Below are 25,866 nucleotides of genomic sequence, written 5' to 3' on the forward strand. Positions count from 1 at the left end.
AACAAAAAGCAGAAGATGAGATTTCTTGTACATCTGGTTATTACCCTTCCCTTGGGACACAATTCCTCTCATACAGTTTGCAGCATGCATTTCACGTACACAAAACCAAGCTCACTCAGGAACCATGTAACCAGGAATATGGAGCTAACTGAAGGTTGCCAAATGTATTTAAGACACTGCAAAAGTGATTTATGTGTTTAAACATCGACATCCAGTGCCATTTTAGAGACCTTAGGATATCCAAGTTATCAAATACTCAAAGGTAACAAAGAACAACTCTAGGCATCTAAATTTAGATACACGAATCTTTCTCAGGGCAACTATCCCATACTCAACTGCTCTCTGTCCCATTGATGCACCTGAGTTAGCTAGAGCTACCCTAGGTGTGATTTTCAGCTGAAGTACAGACGTGTTGAAAATCATCGCAAATAACTATGAGTATGTGAGTATGTTTCTTGTGATTCTTGTCTGTTCAACTGTTTTTTATCCTAATTTGGGTCTGGATCTTGCAATTAACTATGAGAGACAGTATTTCCATCCCCATGGAGAACTGCCACAGCCTCATTATGCCTCTTCACTGTTCCAGAGATTCAGTCCCAGGCCTGGTCATCTCTAGATTGTTAGTTCTTTTTGGTCAGGGACAGATCACACTTACGGGTCTTTAGATTTAATATATAATAAATCAAGAGTTTTAAAGTTGCTGTTTTTCTTGCCTAAACAGCAACTATGATTATTCTGAAGAATCTGATCTCTAAAAAGGAGAAATTTATCTTGGTTATTCATTCACTGCCAACTTAGGTCATTCTTTGAACTGGAAAAATTCATTTTATAGTCTGGATGCTGCACCAACTGTAAATCAACAGCAAATAGATTTCTATCAGTTTCTGGCACCAGACAGCAGTGTATACTTTAACTTGTCAGTACACAGTTTACCTGGTAGAAAGAGTATCACACACTTAGGGAAAAAAAAAAAAAAAAAAAAAAAAAAAAACCCAAAGGTCTGTGCACACATCTGCCAAAGCATCTATCTTAGGAGCTCACAAAAGCTTTTCTCTTGATGATATCAAGATCAGACTCTAGAGTGGAGCATATTACAGTTAAAGGTGAACCACAGTGCTAAACTGAAACTGGAGTAAAGTCTAGAAATTTATGCTGAATGTATTTGCCGGCCAAACTCCCCAGTAGCCCAGCTGCAGGGAACATTCATCACAAAATCTACTTCTAATTATTTCAGCTTGTAGGAATGTCTGTAAAGCTATTTGATTCCCTGCAGAAAAAGTGCACCACTCTGTAACATAAAAAACACCCTCAAACCTTGGGGCTAATGCTACTGTCACTTAGTTTTTTAACCTGCCCTGAAGAAGATGCACAGAAAAGCCTAACTGGAAGATATAAGCTAATTAATCAGCACATAACTTTAAGTAAGTAACCCACATAGGCTGATTCTCATAGGTAAGAAGAAGGAAAACAATAATCTTCCAAGAAACACAGCAAAAGGCTGTATTAATTGCTGTCTAGATTAGAGAAGGTCTTGGTCAATGGGCGCTTACCACGAAGAATTCTGTGCTAGTGCTGCCCACCTCAGATATGTGGAGACCTTTGCTAACCAAGACAGAACTTGAACCAAAAGATCTAGGATCTAGAAATCCAGCCTAAGCAGAAGGGAAGGCCAAGTGTCCCAGCAATAACTGAGGTTCAGATAAATCCCATATAGATATATAGTCTAAGAGAAGCTGATGCAGAGAATTCAGTAGATTCTTGATATGACAGGGCCATTTTCCCCACTTCCTCCCCCTGTTTTATTGCCCCTTAAGTACACAAGATGAAGTAATTCAATGCAGAGCACTACTCTCTTTATGTAGGTTCACTTAAGGTTCCCTTGCAGGCTTTCTTCATCCATTTGCTTCTGCCTAAAATGACTTCATTAGTTCAGCTGCCTGGAACTGTTGTTTCTGAAATTCTTTTAAAATTAGGGGCATACAACAGAAACAGAATGTGCAGGACGCTATCCAGGACATGGGTGTTCACATGGCTTTGCCTCCTCCTCTTGTGTATTAGGTTATGTCCTCTTCAGCTGAGGAAGTGATCAGCCATAAAAACGGACAGAGCAACAGAGGCTACTCTTCTAATAGGAGATCTGTAGTGTATTGTCTAGAAAATGTCAGCAAAGCAGAGACTCTTATCTGACTCACAATTTACCAGACATTTATACAGAGTCAGTATAAAAACAGCAGGGCAGACAGGCAGTGGTAACAGCAGGCAGGAAGTCTTGGGTGCCAGCAAGATGCTGTGGCACACTTGGCAAAAGAGGGAAGGTGTAAAGAGTGATCAAAAGAAGTGAAAAATATCAAGAAATCTAAAGCAAATTTGCTGTACTATCTAAGTATAATACAGTAGTTGTGAGTGTGGATAGAGAAACAAGGTTAAAGGAAATAAGATTATCATCAACTTATACTCAATAAAAAGAGGAAGGTTTTATAAAAAACATGACTCAAGGTATCCACAAGGATCTGAGTAAGGTCTTGATAGAAGGTATCAGAGGTCTGTGGTTGCACTGGGGGATGGGAGTCAAAGGAGACAGGATGAGAAGGGGAGGTACCTGCTCCAGTAGATAAAGCGCCAGGATGGCTTTGAAGAGAACTGATCAGTCCTAGCTATGCTACTAACTTACTTTGTGCCCTGAGGCAATTCATTTTGTTTCTTTGTGCTTCTATTTCCTTCCTATCTTCCTGACATCTATGTCGGGCTGTATGCTGTTTAGGATAGCAGCTGCTCTTATACACTTCCTAAAACAATGTGGCTCTGATCTCATGGGAGTCTTCTAGACACTCCTAGAATATGAATAATAAATAATCTTAATTTAGTAAATATTTATTGGGTTCTCTCAGGTATTATAACTAATTACTGCCATTTTCCCTTAAAGAACTAATCCATCACACTACTGATGATAAAAGAGCTTTTCAAACAATGGATTTAAAATCTGTCTATTCAGAACAATTTGTTCCTATTTCTTTCCTATCATTTTATGCAAATTGTTTGCTTCCTTGTGGGACAGTTCTAAACTCACTAAATAGTGTGAACTAAATAAGTAGTGAGCAGGTTCAGATTCTGTACAATATAAAGATCCAGAGATATTTTCTGTTTCTAAAGACATTATGTATATGCATAGTCTACATTCCACCCATAAGTCATTAATGAAAGAGTTGAACTATGCAAGATATGACTATCCAAACTCCTAGTTTGACAATGATGTATTAACAGCAACATTTTGCTATTTCTTAACTTTGTGATTACACTCCAGTAATTCTGTGTAAATCATTTCTATCTAATCTGTCTTTTAGCAACGTATCAAATAGTCTAACTACACTTTTGACAGGCACATTTTTAGGAGCAGTTTCTACTTCACATTTGATCCATACTTCAGATGGATCAAATTGAGAGCCCAAATTCAGATATTCAGGACTTATTTTACAGAGGTAAATGAGGCTTCATGGTCCACTTTCAAGAAAGATCCAGAGGTATCAGCAGTTTGGCACCCTACAGTGGAAGTTATTATTGGAAAATGCACTTTATTACATTGATTTTATCCCTAGGAATTTTGATTTTGATTTTAGTGAGACTAGGGTTGCGTCCTCACTAGTGATGATTCTGTTTTGCCAGTTCACATTGCCTACACAGAGACTATTTACTTCACCTGCGCAGGAAGGGCTTGCTTTAGTAATCACTGAAATTAGTGGAAACATTCCCATGAATTTTGAAGGTACTCAGATCACACACAAATGACTAGAAAGTAGAAATTCTCCCTTCTGGTAGAAATAATAGCCTAGGTAAACAGGGAGAAAAGTTTTATCTTTTGTCTGCATATTTTTAGCTTATGTCAAATGTGGGAAGCATCATTACAAAAACACAGAAATCAATCTCAGGTTTCAGTTCTACAAAAAACAATGTCATGCAAAGCAGCTGAAAAGAAAATGCTATAAATACATTCTTTCATTATTGATTTATTTCATGGAGGTTTGAAATCCTGTTCTCTCTATATGCAGAAGTTTTAAATAGATATTCTGAAATTAAGCTGTTGATGTACCTGCTGCAACTGGAATGAAAACACTACTTGATATTCATAATTAAAGACTGCTTCAGGGTTGCTACCCAAACTCTGGCTCCAAGTGAAGAAAAAAGGAAAAGACATTAGTGTAACAAAGGCTGATGGCAATTCTAGTCAAAATTTTTAAATGTTACCAATCTTCTAAGAAAAACTCTATAGCAGTCCCAGATGGGAAACCAGATCAGCCTACAGGAGATGCTAAAGAGAGAAAGTTATTGATAAGATAAATTTACTTAGCTCTGTATTTACCCTATTCCACAGATCACTAATCTCAGGGACCATAACTGGATGTTTAACTAATGATAGAGGATTAAAGAACCCAAATTACTTGGCATATACTGTGGTCTAAGTACGAGCACAGTGGCAATAACTACAGGTCAAGTGATAAGATATGCGATTTCACTGATTGTTTCAGACCATAGACTGCCAAGCAACCAATTGTCCCTAAAACCATATTTATTCATTCCATATAAAAGTGTTCTTAGTGCTCAAGGCAGTGCATTGGCAGGGGACTGGGATTTCAAAGACCAGGAAACTAATCCCAACTCAGCCACTCGTTATGTGACCTTCAGTGTTTCACTGTAGAACTTTCTTTCTCCTTCTGGCTTTATTCTCTTTCTCCTTCTGGCTTTATTCTGTCTAAACTGCAAGCTGTCTGTGGCAACCACTGTCTCTTACGCTTTATATATATGGTTTCTAAAACAACGTTGCCTCAACCTCATTTGAAGCCTCTGGGTATTGCTAATACCCAAAATATACAGAATCTGTAGCTTTATTAAGGCAACTCAGAATCCCTTCCTGTGTACACAAACAGGTTGCATAAACACGGACCTGGGGACCTTGCTCACTTCTCAGGCAATCAAAACCCCATACATGTGTTGAAACCCCACCCAGCCACTGGAGGAGGCATCTGGCTCAGTCACAGCATTCTGTTGCCACTGAAGTCCATGCAAGGAAGAAGATTAAAGGGAAAAAAGGCAGTAGGAAAAGAAAGAAAATGGAGGTGAAGGAGTCAGTGGAGGCCTGCTGATGTCCAGGACGCTGCAATGGGATGGTTACTTGGTAAAGAGGTTCAAGAGAATGCAGCCGCACCACCACCAAATAGTGGGGCCATAGTACTCCTCATGTGACACTTGCCTTGGCTTCATAAGATGTTTAAAGGCCCAGATCCATACACTCCAATCTTGTCTGAGAGATGATGAGCTTTGTTCCTGTGAACTGCCTCAGTATTTGTTTCAACTGATCAATTTTTGAGATAAAGTAAGAATCAAATGGCATCAAATTATCTAGTTCCACAACAGCGCTCCAGTCGCCTAAACTCCTGTTGATTGCACTGAGTATGCAAGCACAAAAACAGAACTTGGAGCTCCTAATTACCTTTGTGAATCTGTCATAAGCTGATTCCTATGGATCAGCTTAGCGTAGTTCCTTCACATTATCTCTGCACATCAATCTGATTTTTATCCTATTCAACAGTACAAATTAAAAGGCTAGAGACAGAGGTTTGCACTTTCAACTGCGGGTTTCCAGTACCATCATGACAATCATTTGTGCTTTTAATTTTGTGCCTGCTATTACAGCAAGTGAATATGAAATCATGCCAATCTATTAAAAACTAGGACCAAAGGTCAGCAGGTTTTCTATGACAATATTATTATTAAAGTTTGTATAAAGTCAGAATTCTTATGAATATCTTTCCTAATGGTTGAAAAACATTCAGTTTAATAGAGACATCAACTGATAGCACTAGATATATTCTTAATGGCCTCATGACTGGTTTCAATTGGTATTGGACCTCTAGATTACAAAATTGTGCTTCTAAAGTGATGCTAGACTGGTAGAGTACAGAACAAAAACAAAAAAATCTACTACTGCAGCATGAAGTTTGCTTAAAATGTCCCTTTATCTCATTTGTACTAAAGCCATCACCAGATGGAATATTTTCTTGACTGCAATGCTCAAAGGTACTCATTCAGCCCAGGAAAAAAAGAGTTCAGATGAAATCTGAACATAACCTTTGCCCAAAATACTTCCGAGGTTCAGACCTATTCAAATAAATTGGGAGGAGGGGTTGTTTGAATGACTGGCTGTTATTTTTGTGACTATGCTACTCTGTTTCAGCTTGGCTGTCTGTATGTTTAATACAGACTGCAAAGCCATAGTAGTCCAGCAATTTGTGGTCATTTGTTTATCTTCAGAATATTCTAAAATTAAGGGACTGTCATTAATCCTATTGCACAGCTGGAGGATGTACACACACAGGAATTGATTCCAACATGTGTTCAGTACAGACTTGCAATTTAGTTTCTGTTATTCTGTTATTTAGTTCTGTTATTCTGTTATATTCTATTCTACAGAACAAGGTAGCATTCAGACCCAGTAAGGCTGGCAGAAGTGAGCCCAGATTTCCTAAGACTAAAACTTGGAATATATAGGTCCATAGTGATTTAAAGGAAGAAATAATGTTCCTTATAACCTTGAGTAACTATTTTGAGTAAGCAGGAAAACACACCCACTAACATCCTCTCAGATCTGGACTAGTGGAAGTAACAATGGGTCTTTGTACCTCTGTTTTGCAATAGGTAGACTAATTTGCTCATCAGCAAAATATTTCCCAGCCCTGGACCAAGCAGGATGCTGGAGAAGGACAGTAAAAAACTGGTCTCTGCCTCTGAATCACAGCATCTCAGAGCTACTTCTAGACTGATGCAGGTACTTAACATTATAATCTAGAGCAAAAATGACTCTCTCCAGTGTACACAGAACATCACAGAAACATATCTTAAATTCATGAATCCTGATCCAATACATTTGGCTGTGAGATCATCTTTCCTGGTTGGCTCCAAATCAGCTTTTAAAGACTGGTCTCAAATGTCCAGCTTAATTCCACAGAGGGCTTAAATAAATTCAAGGAGCTTGATTGGCCTGATCCAAGATGCATTGAAATCACAGAGAGTGATTTCCTACAAATCTGAGCGGCCTTGCTATTGCTGAGCATATATACACAAACAACCTGCTTACAAAAATAAGAAAACCCTTTCCATAAGCATGGACTCCATTTAGCTGTCATGGTTTCAGACTTTAAAAAAAAAAAAAAAAAAAAAAAAAAAAAGGAGATTTGTAGAAGTCTTGTTATAATTTCAATTTCCCATTCAGGTTGATTTATGGATTTCCCCCCTTGTTTATGGCTTTTTTAATGCTCCACTTTATAGAAGCCATGAATATATCAGGATTTGCACAAAGAATCTCATATAAGTAGCTCAACATCAGCTGACAAAACAGCAGCCTGATTTAACAAGATTTTTTCTGCAGGTTCTCTCAATCTGCTTTGCACCAATTACAGAAAGTAAGGTCAGAAAGAAGGCTTAACCTAGAATTTTTTGCAGGGATTTTAGCAATGCCATGTTCAGAACTGTTTTCCTGATCCCCATTATGTTGTTAGCCCAGCAGAGGGAAGAAACAGTTTAAAATATGTCACAGTTGGAGCTGCCTTAGTATTGTTAGAATGCCAATGACAGATGTGAAATATTCCAGCTTTCTTGTAGTATTTGAGGGCCTGGTAGAGAATCATTAAATAAAGCAACATGATTTTATTTTCTTTTTCTTAGAAAAAAGAAAATTTTCTTTTTTTTTAGAAAAAGAAAATAAACATGAAGGGACAACCATCTGCCCCTGTTAACAGAAGCTGATCCAAAGCCCATGAACACAACATGATGGTAGATTCTATAACAAATAGCTCAGAAAAAGGCCTGCTTTGTGGTACATTTTTTAAAATTGAGTCATAGTAGGTCATTCCTAAATCTCCAGGCAATCAACAAGAATTATTTTTACACATATGCAAAGTACTAATATGAATATTCAAATATGATCTAATTAGTTTTCTAAAAGCCAATGTCTCTTTCTGCCAGAACACAGATTATCATAATTTTGTTCTTCAAATTTGAGAAAAATCATTTAAAAACTTCAAATTATGAAATGAAAGTCCCCATAAGGATAACAAGAAACTCTTCTGAGTCTTCTTAAGCTGTAGGGACAAAACAATACCTTTAACCTTGTAAAACTTTGAGATATAATCTTCTAATGCTTTTTTTTCCCCCTCTAAGTTGGTATGATTTTTATCAGAAACGTTCAGAGAAGCTTATGATCTATTTTTAAAAGTGTTTAGGTTTCCACAACAAACATTTTCTTTTTTTTAGTATGTTTTGATCTTCACGTTGAAACATCTGTGAACTAAATTTATATATGGGATAACAGTAGGCAGATTCATCAGCAATATAGAATAATTTTCCCACTTACAGTGGATGCCAACTTTTACTTTTCGTTCCTGGTTATTATGGAAAGGAAAAATGCCAAACCAGTGTATGACAGCAAGCAATGTTGTTTCTAGTCCTTAGGAATAAATATACCTGGAATATGGGCAAAAGTGGCACTCAGCCCAAACATCCATCACCATTTTGATAGCTTGAAGTGCATCTGGTCCTTTGGAGTATATTTCCTGTGATTACCCAGTTCGAGTCTTTTCCAACTATTGTATGTGTCATCAAACAACAGTAATGAAAATAACTGCAGCTATTATTATGGGATTTAGGCCTTTGCCATCTGTTGAATATTAGTCTTTGCCATCCCCCAACTGGCATGCTCTTGTGCCAAACTTGACACATAAACAGTGTCGCCGTACTACGCTTGTCCACATGCACATATCTCTTTTGTTTTCATACATCCTAACAAATTCCATAAAACTGTGTTAATAGAGCAAGCCATCATCAACCAAATAAATCAGGCAGAATAAGCATATGTCAAGCACTGACACTGAAACACCTTGGAGTGTAGACTGCAGTCAATATTAACCACTGCAAGCTATGAATTCATGAAAAGCTAATGCAACAGATTTAAGTGTGTGTAAGGATTTGGTAGCCCCAAACCCAGCTCCTAACAGATATTTACTTTGTAATCAACATCACTTGGCACACTGTAAAGAGTCTTAAGCACAAGGTCATGTTGAGTACCAGCATGATGCCCTGCAGGAGAATTAAATAGAGTACTCATATAGCTACACTTACTAAAATATCAATATTTGCCCATGTATAAAAGATAAGTGTCCCAGTATCAGAACTCCAGAGAGGACTGCCCAGACCTCAGCCTCTAGGAATCTGTCATGTATTCTGAGGACTCAAGTTCCTATGAAGGTACAAAGGGATTAAAATATCCTGAGATCCACAAACTCCCTTACAAATACAGGTTAAAGAGCTCATCAGACTCAAGACTGATAGAGCAGACTGTATCATCCATAGCAATATGTACATTCCCACTGAACCTTTAGTTCATTCTAAACAAAATCCTCACCCATGCATTACTGGCTACATCTCAGATGATTAAGATGATTTTGTTAGATTTGCATAGCACTCGCTGGCAAGTGCTAGATTTTAATGGTGACGACTTCAAAAATAGTATACCACTATTGGTTTAAAAAAATAAGTAAAGAAAAAGCACTGCACTGGATAATTCCACAAGGAAATCCAGTCAGCGGGAAAGAACTTCATCAAATATAACAAACCAGGCACCATCCCTGCCTGGGCTGAGTTTACTGGGGAGGAAGGGCGGGAGAAAGGGATTGCTACAAGAGGATTAAAAGGACTTTGGGACCCTTCATACAAGTCATTTCATATTCGGTTTCTGTCTGGAATGTATCAAGTGCATTACATTTACTTTCAGGATTATTATTTTGAAAAAGTTTCTCAGATCTGTAAGGTCCAGCTGAATGGAAGACAATGTCTTCATTGTCTTCAACCAAGGAAGCTATCCTAAGCAAAAGTGTCACAGCAAGTGCAATTGATTGCAGAGTGAACATAGCCAGGTGTGAAGGAAGTTCTTTCAATATTTACAATAGCAAAAGCTATCCTTGCTCACTCACTTCTGAAAAGTCATATGAATCAAATATGTAAAGCAAAAAAGTACCACCGACAAACACAAAGAAAACTAAGGAAAGCAAACATAACTCTGCAATCTCCAGGCAGACAACAGGACACAAAATGAAGCTTAACTTTTCCTGATAAACTACCTCCAGTTCCATACTCACCTAATCAGAGTTGTTAGTGTTACGTTAAAACAAAAATGCAGTAGTTTAAAATTCATAACCCTAGGAAGAACCTATTATTACTAGGATTTAGAAAAAAAAGCAGAAGAATGTGGTACTCCGGTAACCACTGTAATCATTAAACACTGTGTTGTTCTTTCAGAAACTGAAGTACCTACGGACCTGTAAATTCTTCCACTCATGTATAGGTACTCAGTTTCCAATTACCTAATACCTGGCAAAGTGAACATTCTCCCACTCTCAATGAAAATGGGTCCAAGATTCCTGAAGAGAACAGTTCAATACATCTAGCTGACTTTCCACAAGACAAAGTTTACCAGTAGTGCTATACTTTTGAGCTAGAGAGTAGAGATATTCTGAGCTCTAACTGCTATCTCTGTCACTGGGGACTCCTGATCTTGCAGTATGTCAACTGCTCAGAGAGAAAAGAGGTGCAGAGCAACAGAAATTGGGTTTCTGTAGGCTCTAATTCTTGCTTAACACAAGACTGTAGATGACTCTTATTTCATTTTTATCACCTTGAAATCCTGAACTGCATGACTGTGCGCAGCAGAGGAAAGATGCATTAAAACACATGTGGAACCAGTCCTAGTTTTCTCTGTTGATTTTTCTCCCAGTGCCTCTTCAAGTTGCCAATATGCCAAACTTCATTGGGACTTTCTGTATTATCATTATCCCTTTTTTTTTTTTTTTTTAACAGATAGAAAGTGTACAAGATGGGAGAGGGTAGCTTGCTTTTTTCAGCCTACCATTTTCGGGGGGACACGACCTCTGCTGTGTTTCTAAGAGTAAAAAAAAATCTTCACACCCCCAAATTGAACATCCTGTGTCATCTAATCTCCCCATCTCAGGAAAGCTTTTGAGATTTCAAAAATTTCCCACAGTAGGGTAAAACAAGGGCCTTTCAAAGGCCTTGAGGTGAGTTCCCTTGTGGGTTGGGGAGGTTGTAAGAGAAAACAAGTGAGAATACAACATTCAGAAGAGCTGATAACTTGAATAAAGTCCTCAACCTCCAATATGGTGAAGACTCATTTTCAGGTTCTTTTTCCTATTCTCCCTACACTAATGTGCTAAGAGATAGAGGCTGTCTTGGGTTACAGCTTTATTATCTTACTGTTTTTATTTTAAACAGGCATTCCACCCTAGAGGAAGGAAACTTTCCCAATTAGTCTTACTGAAGTGTTTACATTACTATGAAAAATTTTGGCTTCAATAAATTGGTATGTTTTAACGAAGTACCATTTCATCAAAATATACCAAAGCACGGTGATTCTTCAGAATCAGCTGGATTAGAAAAAATGTAGAATAAACTCAGACCGCATAATGGAAGCAGGGCTACATGCAACTCACACTTCACCATAGCTCTGTGGGAACTGTAATCAGGCTAAGTGCTGTAAAATGTAGCTGCAATTATTTGCAGATGAAAAATTCCACCTACAGTTATTTCCTGAATCAAAACTGAGGATAGAGAATTAGAGGTCAGTCTGTTAAACCAAGAGCATTTTAGTGTAATGTTTGTCAAAATTGTGCTCAGGTTCTTTGTTGCTGCTTTTATGAGATTGGGTAAAAATAAATCCTAACATTCTGCACACAGCTTCTTCATATCCAAATGCAAAGCTATGGACAATTCAAAATGCTGCCAAGCAAAGGAATGCTCCAGGCCATCTTCACTGATAGAAGCGCAGCTGGAATGAGAACCTTCACTGAGATCTCCACTGGAGCTTGGGAGTACAAAGACTGGAGAACTAGCCACATAAATGGCAATGAACAATCTGCTGTGGTTTCTAAGGATGCAAAATTGGACCAAAACAGATAAAATTATGAATCCAGACTATTCAGCCATCTGCAGAGCCAAAATGCAAAGTATAAGTATGGGATCAGGCAAAAAGTTTAATAGTTTCATTAGACTTTGAACCTGTTTTAGGGTTCAGAATTTACCGCATCCATCTGGGAATAACCCAGAGACAAGAGACTTCTTCTCATGTGGAAGGACCCCATCATCCACAGCTCAAAGTAGAAGGAGCATATTAGGTGAAGGGGAAATGTGATGGAAGTTACAGAGAACATAATAGGAGCCAACAAGAGAAAAATCTTTCTAGGGAATACATGAGGAAAAAAAGGCTATGTCTACTGCTAGTCTGAAGAAGCCCCTACTCAATGTTTTCACAAGTGCTACAAAAGATTTGCATACATACGTATGCAAAATTCAGCTTAGTGTGGTTACTAGCAGCTGGTTACTAGCAATAAGATCAATCCACCATTACAGATCCAGACTTCTGAAAGCCATAGGACGTGTCCTGTTAACTGAGCCTCATTAGAGTTCAGACCCTAATTCTGAGCTGATACTGAAATACATGTTTCCTTATTTCACACCAAAATCAGTTTTGCAAGCACAAAAAAGATGAAATACTGACTTCCCTATAAATTCTTGAAAGAGAATCAAAGCTTCTATCAAAAGAATTACTGCAGTCCCCATCTGTTGAAAGTTAGGCAAAAACCTATAGAACAACCTGCATCCAACAAATATGCCACACAGCAAGACTATGTGATTGGTAAAAATCTGAAAGCCACATTATCACTAATGGCCATGAGAGGTGACGTGAAACCAGACGTGCCTGTGGCAACATTCCCCAAAATTATCCTGAATTGCTAAGTAAATGCAGAGTCATTTAAAAAAAAAAAAAAAAACAAGCATGCTGCTTTCTTAACACTGTGAAAGATCTTGAGCCCCTAAAAGACTCACTGAATTAATCAATACATCTATGCAATCAGGATGTATGGTAGTTATTACCCTTTTATTATGATGTAGCATTCTCTAAAGCCAAATTAAGAGAATGGGAGCGAGATATTAAGAAAGGGCTGGCTGGTAGATTGACACATGCCATTGTGCTATATTAGATCAATTAAACCATCCAGTCTTTTGAGAATAAATGGGTAGATGCTCAGAGAAAATATCCGCACAATCTGATAAAGACATTGAAACAGCAATTCATCGTTGGCTTCAATAGGAATGGCAATAAAGACTGAGCAAATGACAGATGTTCTATACATAGTCAGTCAGTGTAGAAGAATCCAAGAGACAAGACACTTTAACTCTTTCCAGGAATGACTGAAAAATGACAAAGTCAAAACTGCATGGACCTAGAAATACTGTTCTTCTGAAATAAATCTCCTGCCTTTAGAATAGCTCAATTTGTTTTGCCAAACTGCCCTGAGTGCACAGCCTTCCCGCATCCAGACTGAAATTACTTTTGACAAGCAACAAACTTGTAATAAAAACTTGCTACAAGCCACCTTTTCATTAGAGAACGGATTCAAGCATGAGAGCCACAACACCATTAGAACGGTCTGAGAAGAATGAGGAACATGTGATGCTTCTCCACCAGCTAATTTAAGAGGTTGCTGGGAGTGAGTTTCTAAAAGTTAAAGTAGTCTCAAGTTCATACTAATTCTGCAAGCAATTCCCAAAGAGCCGTTAAACCACCCAGGTCTAATGAACCACTCTTGCATTGTTGCTTTTCATCATGTCACATCCACTCCCTTCTCTTTCCCACACGCACTCTAAAACTGTGAGTTGTGTGTCCCTTGAGAGCCAAGAAATGATTCAAAAGGGATCACAAGGTCTGAAGGGGTCATTGCACAATGGCTTCAGCCAATCCAAGATTGCCCTGATGTACAAAAGAATGATTCCCCTTTCCCCTGACCACAGATTCCTATCTCCTCCTTTGCGTCAGCTTTAGCACTAAATGCAGCCATGCAGTGGATCACATCAATTCACTGACCCAAAGGAAAACTTGTATTTTTGGGAGGGTTAGTTTTCAGGAAAACTTGCATTTTTGGAGGGTTAGTTTTCAGTGTAAGTCATCACACGATCATGTGCTCTCTAGTGTGAACACAACAAGCAGGCAAGGCTGTATGCTGGTCTTAGACTGCTTGAAGCGGAACATAACGTTACCGCCTTAGAAAAAGCATTGTTAGCAGCAGCTCAGTTCTCCACAGGACAGAGAAGTGAAAAGCTACTGTTAATTAGTATCTGCAAGTGTTTATACTTGCCAGGGGACTACTAACTGCTTTTAATTTTTGGCAGAAGCTCAGCACTTCTAGGATAGAGTGAATATTTACACCACCACCTAATAATTAGAATTGATTGTCATTCTCCAACCTTGAAGAAGTGAGTTGCTGCCAACCCATCAGATCACACAGGTGCAGGGAAGCCCAAAAGGGTCTCACAGCTTCAAAAATCTTTAAATATAGGTGCTCCTTTCAGACAAGAACAGCTCTTGTTTGCAGGGATGGAGCTCCAGAAAGAGGCAGAAGTTGAGCGCTCCTGCAGGCTATGGAATATCAAGAGCTTTCCATCTCTGAATGGTTCTGGCAAAAGATACTAACAGTTTGCATGTAAAGGTTTGTTGATATTTCAGCAGTCAGGGTTAGTCACCTCAGAAAAACTTAGATGACCTGCAATAACAATACCCAGAGCACTCAAGAGTGTTGTGTAAGTTAGAGACTATTGCTCTTTTCTGGTAGTGGAAGCTATCACATTCCTCAGTGCTGCAGATCACCTCTACAATAGGAGGATAAGTACTCTGGCTTACCTTAAACCACTTCTTGAACATCCATAGGCTCAGGTTTTCTAGGTAAAATGGCAGAGCTTGAGGGAAAATGAGGAGCACAGCTGTAGCAAGCAATAAGACCTTTCCAAGTGTCTTTGCAGGCAGCAAAATCCCAAAGCTTGACTATGGTAACTACTGCTGAAGCTAAGTCAGGGAATAACTGAAACAAAATATTCTTTTATTTTCTCATTTATGCAGAACATCAGCATTTTCCAAAACAAACTCTTCTCATTGCAAAAGAGCATGAAAATGTTTCCCTTCCCTTAATTGTCCTGGCAGTTAAAAGGTAGAATATTGAAATTAAATAGAGAATGTTTTAGGCTTTCTCCATTCCCAAATATTTCCTGGCTTCTCATTTGTTAGACTCCTTCTTCATGGGCATGTGAGCCAGTCCTTCAAAGGTACTTATTAGCAAAAACCTTTTAAATGCCAAGGTTTTCGAAATCTCATTTTCCAGAAACTTTATAGGCACACATTATAACAGCTGGCAAGGTCATTTCAGAATGGAATTTTGGTAAAGGCTGATCTTAATTAATATTTAAATGGAGTATTGCACAGTGAATGCGTTGATTTTAGTCTACAAAGCATCCCCTAACAGTTGGGATTTACCAGAGAGAATGGTTTTTTTCTAGTCAAGCCATCAGTTCAGATTTCCATATTCCAGATTTATCCTAAATGTGCATCGTATCAGCAGAATAACTGTAGTGTTATGGTCAACATGGAATACAGCAAGGCAGTCTGTTTGATATCTTAGAGAGACAACCAGTGGAAAGAAATGTAAGCAATGCTTTGGAGTGCTACATTTACTGAATAAACTCATTAGTTGAAATACAAAATAATTGCACTTTTATTGATTTGGGCAAACTGCTTGCTTGCTTTTTTAAAATATTTTTAAAGTAGGTTTATGTAGACCCTCTGGCTAGCCTATATATGTAAAAAGGCTGATTTCAAGTTGGAGGCTGAAGGATTACTCTGGGGAGGAATCACTGCGTGCTTGCTCTGGTTTTAGATCCTTTCCTAGGCCTCTGCTTTTGCTCACTGTCTATATGGGTAGGTGTCACAGGGCTAGATGAACCTTTAGATTCGACACAGTGTAACACAGGTTGGACATCTTAGGAGTCACACTAACGTTGACCTGCTGCAACAACCTGCACTGCATCATAATTCAAAGATCACAAACAGGATTATTTCAGTCATAGAAGAAAAGTAGTAAAGTTCCCAAGAGCAGCTCACCTGTGGTGGTAACTGTCAGTAGTGATACATTTTTTAAAAGCCCTTAGCTTATCCCAATGCCACATTAAGAGTTTATCTTAATTCTTAAATCTTTCACTGAAGCACAACATTATTTGTTAGATGCCTTTGGTGGTCAGGAGTCACCAAGCTGAGAAATTTCTAGGCAAACTGTTGTCTCAGCTTACACCACTTTGGTCTCACCACATTTAAAGCAAGTAAGCAACTAGAAATGCTTTACTTTCAGAAGTGGAATACATTTAATTACAAAGTCCACATATTAGTTTGTCTTTATATCACTGAGCTATGAGGCAACTGTGCAATTTGCAAAAAGCAAGCATTGGAGAGTTCAGGCTCAAAGGACTGTGCAGACCTCTCGGCAGCAGATCAGTGACGGCAGGCGTGTTAGGTCAGCTATGGCCAAACTGAGCATAGAGATCCTCTGCTCAAAATAACCACAGAGAAGTGCTGCAGGAACTGTATCTTCAGAGAGAAAACAGCAGCTATGCAGAAGCTGTGTTAATGTTTACTGGTCTGTAAGAGGAATGTTCTTTCACACTCCGATGTTCCCAGTCTGATATATCAAGGGACTATTTCTCCATAAAGCCTTTTTCCTTATACTTTATATTGGAATTCCTGAAATCTATTTTTATTTCTTTTCACCATTAGTTGAATCCAAAGGTAATTTTTAAACATGAAGTTTCTGACAGTCAAAACATCTGAACCATTTTTATGGTCCATTTTTATTTACTGCAAAAAAACTTTGAAAACTCTATTACAAGATTTTCTTATGTTCCTAATTTTGCAAATGTGAAAAGAAAGGCACATGCTGAAAAGAAAGGCAACATGCTGAATATTAATCAAGCCCTAATTTAGACTTTAAGGTCAAACAGTATTTGTGAAGTTGATATATCTGACAAAGGATTACAACTACAACAGTCACATCTGCATTTTAAAAGCAGATTTGAGAAATGCCAAATGATTCTAGTCAAGAGAAAACACCCTTGCAAAGAGCATTTCAATTTTTTTCAATAATTTACTCATGTATTAATTTCACGGAGTATATAATGAGTATGCAGTGAGTAGAAAATTTTCAACTAGATCACCCTAAGTTTTGTGTTACCATGAATTAGGTCTTCTACTGGTCAGCAACATCTGAGAATGTACAAATAAATATTACAAACCAAAAACAAAGACAAGTTTCTATCCCTCCCCCAGAAGAGAACATGACAACAACCTGCCTCAACTACTTGTGACATCTGCTTTAGCAGAAGTCTATCACAGTTAGCTTCATTCTGGGAATAAAACTGCATGGTTTTGACCCACTATTGTGTTACTCCAGATGTATCATTCTTTCCATTTTGCATTCTTTATGTTCCTTTGGTGAATGAAAAGCCAGCTCACTGAAGTAGCATGTCACTGGATGGCCCATCACTGTGGAAGTTCCCTGACAAACAAGAATGTCCAAAAGCAAGTGATACTGGGCACTAAGAGTAGAGAACATTATTTCTTGCCTACTGAGCCCTAGAGAAACTGTTCACAAAAATTTGGTGGCCGAGCCTCACATCAGAAAATACGCAATATTTGTGCCTTTCAGTGCGTTAGTGTGGGCTCTGTGGTCTACTTCTCTTTCAATTTCCTCATTGAGAACTGCCATTCTGGGGAGCAAATAATATCCTTGTATCTCTCTAAGTCTATGGTAGTGCAATATTGACTAGTGAAGGAAAAAATCATGTTCTGTCTTGCTGCTAACTTCTTTTAGGGGAAGGATCCATTAGTACTAAAGTTCTGATCTCTTTTGGAAAGGAGACAGGACATAAGAGCCTCCTCCCAAGGTGAAAATATTGAAAAGGTCATGTTTCTAGAGTGAACTGAAGAGCAAATATAAGCATGGAGACAATTTTGCTCCAAATCCTATTTTGAGTACTTCTTTTTGTTTTTCTGGAGCAAAAATACCATCTGAGCTGAATTTTTTCATTTTTGTGGTCAGTTCAGAGTTTACCACCTTTCATGACAAGTAAAGTAAAATATGGTTATTTTTCATGGAAAACTGCCATTTGTATTTTAAAGAAAATGTCATTGTCATTTTTTTTGCACAATGCTGCATCCAAAAAGAGTTATTTGGCAAGCTTGGAATGCCGTATGTATTGTCAAGGGGAATGATTGAAACTTGACTGAGTTTAGAAGTATTGGATAAGAAACGAATGCATTAACACAAAAAAAAAAAAACATATTCCATAACATAAGTCACTGTGGGCCACATCTTGCTCTATGGCTTGGCCTATATGGAACACTATATTCATAGCAATCCCAATGTAATGCTCCAAGGCAATGGAACCAGAGTATGCTTTGATACTAGAAAGTCAAGGTTTCAGGTACTGATTTAGTTCTGTGAAGTCAAGAAGTCTCAGGGTATTGTGTTAGGTACTAAACACATAGAAAATGGATCCTGTGAAGTGCTGAAACATACGTAGCTCATAATCAAAACAATTTCTTTGTGTTTTCAGCACTTCTGATCAAACCTTAACAGCACACATTACAGCAAGCATAGTTGTAGTTAAGCTTCGGATTACACAGTGAGCCAGTCATTTAAAATACTCCAAGACCATGACGTTTTCTTTCAAAAAATCTTACAACACATCACAGTTTACACATTTAGGTTTTTTTCATGTTTACCTTTTTAAAGGAAGGAAATCACTCTAAAAGAATATTTTTGTGACATTAGGGTAAGAAATTCACACTCGCCAAAATGTCAAGCAATTCAAAGTTATGATTTCCATGGCAAATGCAACATCCACATTGCATACAGGCTTGAAAATAGCTGCCAAAGGAAGTGTTAGAAAATTCTCTGCAAGCAAAAGGGAAATAAGTTAAAATTCCTGTGAGAATCATCACCTTGAATTCCTTGACTCTTCTGTGCATGTACATTCTGATCATGACACTGCACAGACATACTTTTTTGCATTTCACACTACACTTCCACTACATTTGTGACACTCTAGAATATTTCTCTACAAATGTTAAGCACTGGCCTTCTAATGTTTTGTTCTTATGGAAAAGACTTACCAGAGCAGAAGCTGAGCTGTATTAATTTACTGTCATGATAAAGGGGCTAGTGAGAATCAGAAATGACACTAACTCTTTCTGTTCTTTCTGCTGCTTTTTGATTGCAATCATTGTGGTCTCTATGGATGTCGTATCCATAACAGGCACACCAGCATTTGAAACAGTTAACTAAGGCTGGAAAACAATTCTGATAAAAATGTGCTGCTGCCAGAACTTGGCGTATTAGAGTGTCTGAAAAGATTGCCAAGGCTGGCATTTTGCCTAGGTTGCCCAAGGCTATAGAAGATTGACACGAACTAAAAATATTTGAAGAGATCAAATGTGTTTGTTTTTACAAGGCATTTTTCTCTTCTTTTAAAACACAACTTGCCTGTCAGACCACAGCAGCCTGCAATGACAAGGTGCTGGTGACTTCAGGAATGGTGCTGAGGATTATATGGATTCTATATGGTTTGAGATCATCCTGCAGAGCTCGACCTGAGTCGAGCATATGTAGACATGTAGTATGTTACATACAGGGTGGAATTTTCAAAAGAGCCAGAGGACTCAGAAAAGCAAATGCCATTGACAGTCTCACAAACCATCTAAAAGCTGGTGGAGGAAAACTAAAAATAGGTTAGTATTTGGTCAAGTCCATATATATTCCATGCCCTCCTTTACACGCTGGAAGTTCAAAACTCAGGACATGCACAGGAAGACTAATTGTACACACACACAGGAAGGCTAGTTGTGCATGATACACAGTTTTATCTGCTGCATATTCAGATCTTTCAGGTACATATGAAAGTTCTGTACAATGTATCCTTCCCCAGTTTTGCAAACAACCCCCTCAGATTTTTGAAAAATTGAAATTTAAGCATTTGCCCCATGTTTCCCAGAGCAAATTGGATAAATGCAGATAACTATGCCCAAAATTATTCATTTTATTTTGATTATTTTGAATTCATTTTGCTTCTAGCTTTTTGTATTTACCTGCTGCGAGTTGTCATGAAACAGAGTTGTACAGACACAAATGTGTGCAGAATGCCAATTTCAAAAACAGTCACAGTTGTCTAATCAGTCAAAAGTAACAGGCTCACAACCAGTATCAAATTCATATATAGATTTTTTTCAGAATGTAAAGATGTTTTTAATTCATTTCTCTAGGATATCAAAAAAAGGGTAAGTATGGACATCATTCCAGAGGACATTTTATAAACAGAAAAAGATGCTCATTCTGAGTTCATACAATTACTGTTCACAAACTCTAGGTCTAAATGAAATCTTGGAGAAGAAAGAACATAAGCTGTACACAAAAGCCAATAGGTCAGTCAGTCATCCAACATTTACAGCCTCTGCCAATTTCTTGCCTTGGTCTTCACCTGGATTCCTATGAACCAGGGAAGCTTTCTAATTTACAAATTCATACTGCATAATCCCAAAAACTCTGAGAAATTTTAGGTTCATTTCAGTGGATTTTCATAAAAATACCAGAAGTTCCTTTTAGATTTTGTACATGCAGATGCTGTAATTGCTTTGAATTAGAATCTGAACACCTCTGCCACTTGAAGGAAATAAATTGATAGCAAAACTTCCAGTAGATTCAGAGAGGTGGAATAAAGACCAAATTTCCTATCAATTACAATAACATTTTATGTAGAATTAATTTGAAATGAGACCTGTAAAGTAGGTAATCTGTCTCAATGGATATTGTATGTTTGAGAAGAAAGAAAACCATACATACTAGAAAGCTGTTTCTAAGGACCAGTTGTAACAGGAGCAGGATTATATTGGATGGTCGTTATGATTTTCAAAGACATTGCCATTCAACTCTACGAGATTGGGGATAAAAATACATATTTTTTTGGTTCTGATAACAAATTACAAAGTATGAACTTGCTCAGTGCAACTAAACAAGAAAATCATTTTGGCAAGATGAATTTTTCTGAAGAACCAATAAAACTTCATTTCACAAACTTCTCTCAAATGCTGATCCACACATTTCTAGTCACTGTTTGTTGTGCAGCTGCCGAGTCATCACAGTGGCTGACATCTTTTTCTTTTTCCCATATATTTTTGACTTTAAAAAATGCTTATTTGGTGCATCACTGGCAGTTTTCAATACACTAGTTACTGTGCCCAGTGGACCTCTGAGTGGAATTAGACCTTCTGCCTGCCCATAAAGGCAGAGTCTCTATTTATTATTTCTGCACTATCAGATCTCCCTGCCCTTTCCAGAACAAGAGTGAGGTGGATGCAACAAAGCACAGCCGCCATTGAACTTTCCCACTTACTGCTCTCCATCCTGCCACAGCAATAATAACTAGTACCTCTTAATGCGCTAGTACAAATAGCTCTCCAAAACTCTTCATTCAGTCAGCCTTCTCTCTTCTTCCTTTTCTCTCTGGAGGACAGAGCTGATATGTCCATTTTCTCTACTGGTGACTGTGATTGCACATGTGTGTTGTTAGCCTATTTCTCATGCAGATTGCTGGCATGTTTGCATAAATTTTACCACTGAAAGTTTCTTACTGAACTTTGGCCATATGGGAAATATCTCTATGATTAGTGAGAGAAAGGTTACAGATATCAGTGCAATTTGGTTGTTTCCAGTCGGGGATTCATGGACTGTAAATGATCTTTTCTGTGTCTAGGTATCTACATAGCTAGAAATGTATGTTAACAGGACAGCTGTCACCAGCCTTGTGCACTCAGAGACATCCTGATCCAATTAGATTGTCACTGATGGATTCACGTTTGCAATACATTTCAAGCTCCAATTTGTGCTCTGGATTAAAAGCTAATTCCTAGCCTCTCTAGTCTTGCCCCTGGTTTCACCAAATCTACATAAATAAAAAGATAAAAGCACAATACATGCATGTTATTAGTGAAATGAAATGTACAGTAGTAATTTTAACTTTTTCCACAAAAATAAGTGAAAAGATATTTCAAAGGATATTTTCACTTTCAATGTGCTAACGAGTGAAGTAACTAAAATGTTGTCTATCTTGAAAATTTGTCATATATCTGATTTTATACTCTCTCTTTAAACTTAATAAAGATTTTTTCTATTAAACAAGGACAGGTGTTTTGATAATAAGATAACTCAGAACAAAAATTGCCTCATTCTGTGTTCATGAACAGCCCTTAACACAAGGTTTTCTAGGGCTGAGGTCTCTGCCTTCTGTCAAAATACAAATATTAATACACAGCAGATCTTCTTAGCAGTAACACATTTAGAAAGCTGTGCCAGTTTTCAAGCACATTTTCACATACAGCAGACTTTACCTGCCCACTCTTATGCAGTGTGCCCACTCTAGGCAAGTGTGATATCTACCTTTTAGTCAATTACAGAAACTTACTAAAGTGGAGGGCTCTTACCTAAGTTACAGACCTAAGATCTAAGACCTAAAAGATACAGAAACTTTATATTAGCACCCATCACCTGCATATTCGTAACTGTTAATGTGCACACTCTAAAACTACCTCAAATCCCCCATAACAGTACTTAGCTTAGACTTTCCTTTGAATTGCTGTCTTGCATTTGGGGGACATTAAGGTCATACACAACAGCTGTGCCTCTTGATCAAATGACTTCTGATCACTTAAAGCATGTAGAATCAGGATCAGATCCCTAAAACTCAATACATAGCCTGTAGATAACTGTAGGAACTTTACTACTAACTTACAGAGGACCTATGGGAATAAGCATAATTAAGAACAAGATTAACATGATGCAGCTTTTCAACTGAAAATATTTCTAACTTCTTGTTCTTTTTGTTACATCAAAAGCCAGCCATCTGGGCTTATTAACGTGAACATAAAGGTTATTCCCTCCCAACCCTTCATCCCTGCAAATTCAGCCTGGGACCTACCTAAAAGACACACAGTATGCATCTGGCTCACAAATTGCCCAAAATCAGATCTTGTGTGCTGAAATTTCTGCAACATGTTACCTTGCTGCATGCTCTGTCTTTTATACTTACACAGCACAGTGATAGGTGCTCTCTCCTCTCCATTGCACAATGCCTCCAAGTATGTCCTCTGAGACATCACTTCCACTCACTGGAAAAGGGAGTATTGAAAGGCCTTTGAGGAGGCTGTCAGACTATCGTAGAAGAATTCTGCTGGTGTTGCTGGCAATTCTGTGTTCTCCAATAGCTGCAGGCTCTGAAGGTGGTATAAACTTGGTCTAATCAGTGGAGCAATCAGGCATGCCTATTAAAATACACTTTTTCTGAAATCAGCATGAATAGAAAGGTCACCTGATCTCCTGAGTGCAATTGCTTCATCTCTTGAGGAAGTAAGGGCAGTTTACAGAACTGCTTTTCAACCTGAGTGTTGAGCAATGCATCCATATGTCAGCAACTGTTCTTTCCTATAAGTAATCATTGTTGGGGCCAGTCCTTAAGTCTCTGCTTTTGTAAACAGTAAATACAGTTGTGCACTAGTGCTCTACTTAACTCCTTTTACATCCCTATTACCTACTACAAAAAGAAGAAAATATGAGAGCAGTTTATCCTTGTTTATATCTACCCCTTTATGGCAAGGGAAATGTTCCGTCAAGAAACTGTAGTCCCATTATTTGCTGTAGTATGGATTCATCAGAAAAAAAAAAAAAAAAAAAAAAAAAAGGAAACTCCTTTAAAGGCATTAACCTTTGCAAAAAATTGCAGATGGCTGTAATGACAATTTGCATGCTTTATGTATTAGTCAATGTATTAAGTGCCTGATCCGCTGCAAAATTTCTGTAGCCTTATGGACCATGCAAGCTCTGGATGTTGGTTCCACAGCAGGCGAGCTGACACATTCAGATGAAAGGTCAAACTACAGCAGAAAGCAAATACCAAAAATATCTCAAGCGTGAGTTATGAATGGACTCCCTGCTTCCATCTGCTACCACTCCCTCCCTCGGTCTCCAGACAGTCTCCCCACTGGGAGCCATGTGAATTACAAGACTCCCATTTCTGTGCTCCCCCCCTTTACTTGCTCATTCCTTTGTCCGCTCCTCAGGACTGTGAATGATATCCTGCTTCTTTACAACTTATCTTCACTGCTTTCTTCTGCCTGCTTGCTCCTAAAATATGCATAGCCTTCAACAACAAATCCATGCAAACAATAATGAACCGCGTTTCAAAGCCAAAATACTAATTCAGGATAATTCATTCTCCTGTTAATTCAGACTCCTGATTGTCCCTGCTGACAATAACTGCATATATCTCAATACGAAACACATTTAAAATATTTCAACCTTTTATTATCATTATTCGGAAAATCAGAAAAGACCAGATTCACCTAACCGTTTGTTCACATCCACTTAAATTACTTTACAAGATATTGACACTACCTTTATCCTTGTAGCACATTTCCCATACAATGCCTATACCAGCACCCTATTCATATTTACAGGTAAAGAACCAGAAAACTTTGAAGGCTTGAGAGTAGTTCATATGTGACCATTGTCCAGCGCTCATCAGATGTGATGATGTGATGATCCAAACCTACTCTGTGTGTAAACGTGGACTAGAAAGTGATCTTCCCAGCACTTCAAGATGGATTACAATTATTTATAAAAATGGTACCTTTCACAGGATATTTCCACATTTTTTCCCTGCCCTAGGTGGAAAAGGGAAAACAGAAGGCAATAAAAAGTGAAAAAATACAAACCACAGCTCACAAGAAATATCAGATATTTGCCTGACATTCAGTTTCAGTTTTGGTGGAGGCTGGTTCGTATCAAAAATCTATTTGTCAAAGCCTGATTCTAATACAGAGGATTTCCAAAAATAGATGCAAACAAGAATTACTTTTCCTTTCTCTAAGTGCACACAGAAATTTAATGATCAAGGTCTAATTAGCTATTGTGCAGGCACATGCCTGGTTATTGTGCAAGCAATGATTTCTGTACAGGTAACATTGAAAATCTGATCATGCACATGGGATGCTTTACATGGGATAATTAATTATTTTTAAGAGTGGGGTCCTTTTTCTAAGATGAAAGAAAATATTTAAGTTAGTCAAGATATCTTATTACTTCCCCTTAATATACAGAGCTTTAGGGAAAGATTAGGTTTATTAAGTCAGACTCACAATGCAGGCTTTCAACACTGCCATTTCCAATAAGTACACATTTGTTTAATATTAAAGTTTCCTTTCAAAACAAAGTAGTTAAGCCTACCCTCACATTTATACATCTGCAGTTTGTTTGATAACTTACAACATAATTACAGGCTGTCCTCCCACTAAATGCTGTATTCAGACTTATGAAACAAGGTGGTAAAATATGCAGTGGAGTCTGAGTACTAAGCCCGTAATTTACCACAAGCACTAGGAAGAAAAGGAACGGAGGGGAACCCTGCTATTTAAACTGCTCTGTTATCATGTTTCCCTCCCCCCCACACACACAGTAGCATATAACCCATTCATATTTCAATTTTACATTTCCCAAACTGTCATCTCCTCGTGCCTCAAGTTCATTTGAAATGCAATCTGTTTATCAGAGCAGCAGTGAATGCTTTTGCAGATCAAGAGAGAGCTGTCTCTCCCTGCTTACAAATGGGTCTGTGGCAAATGGCTTGGCGTATAAAGCAGGCGTCGTGCGGTTAGGTAAGCTGCCCAGAGAGTTACGGAGGGGAGAGATGCTCAGCCCCTTTCTTACCTCCTGTGTCCCAGCACTGAGAGTTCATCACCCCTCTCTGCTGGATATGTGTCTAAAATAACTAGGTCTATTCCCAAGTTGAACCGGAGCATGTGGAAAATGAGCTTCATGTGACCACGAG

At 38.1% G+C, this 25,866-nt stretch overlaps 1 protein-coding gene across 3 annotated transcripts in view; it reads right to left on the reverse strand.

Annotated features, from left to right (window-relative positions):
* The window catches only part of NXPH1 (neurexophilin 1), a 148,384-nt gene that overhangs the window by 41,567 nt on the left and 80,951 nt on the right, over positions 1-25,866 (reverse strand). Inside the window, exon 1 of one of the 3 annotated variants that reach the window (XM_026105137.2) lies at positions 23,074-23,675. The exons of the other annotated variants lie outside the window; for them this stretch is intronic. Coding sequence (XP_025960922.2) covers positions 23,074-23,106 — 33 coding nt within the window. The 5' untranslated portion in view covers positions 23,107-23,675. Of the gene's footprint in view, positions 1-23,073; positions 23,676-25,866 lie in introns of those variants that run through there. 3 annotated transcript variants of the gene reach the window in all.

This window comes from Dromaius novaehollandiae, chromosome 2 (genome assembly GCF_036370855.1).
Source record: "Dromaius novaehollandiae isolate bDroNov1 chromosome 2, bDroNov1.hap1, whole genome shotgun sequence".
Lineage (NCBI taxonomy): Eukaryota > Metazoa > Chordata > Aves > Casuariiformes > Dromaiidae > Dromaius > Dromaius novaehollandiae.